Source organism: Ciona intestinalis, chromosome 14 (genome assembly GCF_000224145.3).
Source record: "Ciona intestinalis chromosome 14, KH, whole genome shotgun sequence".
NCBI lineage: Eukaryota > Metazoa > Chordata > Ascidiacea > Phlebobranchia > Cionidae > Ciona > Ciona intestinalis.
In genome coordinates, this window is record NC_020179.2 from 2686051 (window position 1) to 2689902 (window position 3852).

The 3852-nt window shown below is 33.1% G+C and overlaps 1 protein-coding gene across 1 annotated transcript in view; it reads left to right on the top strand.

Moving 5' to 3' along the window:
- Nucleotides 1-1867: 1867 nt before the first annotated feature.
- Nucleotides 1868-3852, top strand: part of LOC100183250 (carnitine O-palmitoyltransferase 1, muscle isoform) — a 21502-nt gene continuing 19517 nt past the window's right edge. Inside the window, exons 1-4 of the mRNA XM_026837632.1 lie at nt 1868-2009; nt 2238-2312; nt 2688-2827; nt 3478-3694. Coding sequence (XP_026693433.1) covers nt 1944-2009; nt 2238-2312; nt 2688-2827; nt 3478-3694 — 498 coding nt within the window. The 5' untranslated portion in view covers nt 1868-1943. The remainder of the gene's footprint in view (nt 2010-2237; nt 2313-2687; nt 2828-3477; nt 3695-3852) is intronic.

Sequence of the window (3852 nt, forward strand, 5' to 3'; positions counted from 1 at the left end):
ATTTGTGGGCTTGATCTCGCACCATTTTGTTGTTTCACCGATGTATATAATGACGCTGTCTCCTGACTAGGGATTTTGATTGTTCTTACAGTGTTTGTGAATGTGTCAGTGCTTATATGTTGTGTAAATTGTCCACGTGTACTATTACTTTAATACATGAATCTATAGATTCAGTTTGCAGCTGTGTTTAGTGTTAAACTGTCCTAATGCACAATAGCTTATACTGTTATCAAGAGAATATCAAATAGTCTGTTGTATTATATTGGTTACAACTACAAGTGTAGTCGGTCTATGTGCTCCTTGTAAATAATGCAAGGCTATATAAGTCAGCCTGTGTCAGCATTTTCATGATTGACAAATATTTATTAGGAGTTGCTACGATATCACCGGGGAACCAACACGCCGGGTTATTAAAATAGATTTTCTATGGCTGTGGCTATTAAAAGAACTCATACCGACAATGAGGCGCATATTGAATTTCGCTGTATCGGCGCAACAAAAGACTATGAAGAAGCCTAAATATTAAACCGCAAGATGTCGCTAAAGATCTTTGTTTCAAACCGAACGTTTTAAACATTTCGAATCTTGGTATTATAATAGTGAATAGTGCATTCTGGAAACACAGGAAAATTGCCAGTTAGTTTTTATGTTACTGGCACACACCAGTTTCGTGCATCACAACCGACAAATTACTGGATACCGACAAATGACATAGACCGACAAATGACTGAATGAATGAATGTAATTACTGACCTAATTTTAAATGATGCGAGTAATCCGAGTATCTTGTGAACTCATCGCCGTGTAGTATGCTGGCACACACAAGTATCGTGCATCATAACCTTGTCAAACTTGAAGTGAAAGGCAAGATGAACATTTGATTGATATGTCAGTGCTCATTTGGACTTTGTACCCTACGCTTCAATAGCTTTCCGTTGTCTGGCAAAAACGACAGGGCACGAAAATAGCTACAGAAATAGCAGACGCGTTGCGTTCTCTTCAGCTGCTCCTAATCGCGTCGTTCGCTTTTTAGTTTCTGCGCATTTCGAACCCTGCGTAGTGACACGCAGTCGAAGCCTCATTGAATAGTAAGCGGTTAAAAGGAAGAAACAGCTCGCGCGGCTGCGGTTCTTTTGTGGATGGTAGTGGTAGAATGGCATTCACTGTTGGTTAAAGTTACGACGCGCGGTGAAAGGACATCCAAAGGTTGTTTGGATTCCAGTTACACGTTGCAGTGATAGATACCGCCTCAGGCCTCGGGGCATAACATGTTATACTATGTGATGTGCAAATTGTTTCAGTTTTTGTGATTTTATAACGGTATCAGTTTTTTATAGTAATGTTTAAATAGCCATCAGAGTTTGAAATATGCTTTAACGTGCTTTAAATTTGATCAAAATAGTTGTAGAAATAAATAAAATATATAGGCATATTCAAATATTCTATACATAATTCACCTGTTGTTAAAGTAGAAAATTATAATTAAGTAATTTAGAAAAATGCAGAATATGCAAATCAAATATTTACAAATACTTGGATAGGTATTTATTTTTAAGAAGTGGATATATGTATCACATGCTTAAAATAAACACGGTTACAACTTATGTAGGTTATGTGGTAAACAGTGCAAATGCATTAATGATACATTTTGTTTACCATGCTCAAATATTGGTTGTGGTGTTCTATGTATTTGAGTAATAACAACAATGATGTAGGCATTTCTTCTTACAAAGTCTTGACTCGAAAACAATTCGAAACGTTGAAATATTTTTTAGTGTAAAAAACTGTTAGCTGAAGCCTATAACGATTTTTTTAAATGATGAAAATTATTTATCATTTTTAATATGAAAAAAAAATTATCAAATGTTAATTGTTTTAGATTTTTTGCACTTAGTTTTTAACCTAAAATTTATCTATTGTATTGGTTATCTTGATAAAACAAGATGGCAGAAGCTCATGCCGCTGTTGCGTTTTCATTTTCTGTAACACAAGAAGGTCTCAATGTCCAAGTAAGTGGGCTCCTATTAATATTAATTAAAACTGCACACATAATTATTGTTGCAATGTTAATTAAAACAACAGGAAAATACAATTAATATACCTAATATGTTAATGCTTTGTCTATATTAGTTTTTACCTTCGTTTAGTCCTATGAGTTAAATTTTGCATGCTTATATAATGTACATGTTATTTTGTCAAGTGCTGTGCAACGAAATCAATTAAATTTTTCTGACCAGATTTCCCATGAGGCGATGCAGGCTGTCTATTTTTCTGGTGTAAGATCATGGCGGAAAAGGTTGACCAGGTTCAGAGTGAGTATTGATGTTTTTACTGTTAAACTATTAATATGGTTACTTGTAGGCAGTCAAGTGGAGAATAAATTAACAAGGCCTGTTGCATTAACTAATATATAGTAATTGCAATTTGTACTAAATAGCATGATTATAAGTATGCCATGAGGTTTAAGCTCTTTTGTAAGGCAATTCATTATATTAATTAGACCTACTATAGTAACAGGTTATAACCACTCAAATTCAAGGTTTAAATAAATTGGTTGCAAAATACAACAGGCCTAAAAAATTTAAAGATAAAACTGGTTTTAACATAAAAAATTAAAAAAGTGAATGATATACAATGTATTTTAATTTTAGTTAATTACATTCTGATTGATTATTCCACTTAAACAGAACCGTGTACTGAGCGGAGTATTTCCCGTCAAATACACAAGCCTTGTTGGGCTCACAGCTATCGTCCTGTTGGCTTCGTTTCTTAGCTACGACATTACTTGGGGTTTTAATGAAAAAGTTCATGGATGGTTGTTCTCTTCGTGAGTAAAATGATTCCATATATTATATAAATATTGTATACTTCAAAATTGGGTTTCCTATAGCCATAGCCCATAGGCAATACACTTAGCATTCTTAAAGACATTGTGTATTTAATTTTAATTTTAAACTGTAGATGTGATATTACCACAGGCTAAGGTTTTTTACAACTCTATTTTAAAAGGAAGTGTGCCTGCACTTTTATCATTACACCTATGGCTATTAAGTCTTCTACTAATTGATATTGCCTAATCTAATGGGAAAAGGCTGTTTAACCCTGGCCATAATTGTTGTGGTTTGTGGTTATCATTTTTCCTCTTATTTCTTAGAAAAGAACCCATTACTGTCTTTTACTGAATAGGAATAATAGAACAAACATAATACCACCACGTAAGGGAGATTCAAAAACAAAATAATAATAATAATAACTTATTTGTCTCTTTGATCACGGTAGCAAAGATTTGGAAATATTTTAAACGAAAAGACAAGATATAACGACAAAACAACAGTTGTTAAAACGCTGTTACAGTTAAAATATATTTACATTTTGTTGGAAGAAAATAAGCAATGTCGCTATACTTACAATCATAAATTAAACAAGATAGTAATTTATTTATATTTAACCTAATGCAACTCATGCTCTTATTTGCAGGAAGTCATTCATTACATGGAACACATCATACTTGGTTTCCAGCACATTACTTTGGCTGCTTGCTGTTCTCGTAATCCGTTATCTGCTAAAATTACTTCTATGTTATCAAGGTTGGATGTTTGAACCTCGTGGAAAAATGTCGCTCAAGACCAAACTATGGGCTGTGAGTTATCTCCAGTTGTTATGTTATTTTACGCAAAATGTGATGTTTCTCCTTGTTTGTTTGATTACAAAAACAAATATAATAAAGGTTGAAGGACTAGGGATAAAATATTACAAAGAATTGGTCAAAAATAGCTGTTAAAAGAGATTTATTTATGAGAAAAGTTATGAAAAAAATGTTTTAAGATCTTTACATTTTACATCAAACAAGCT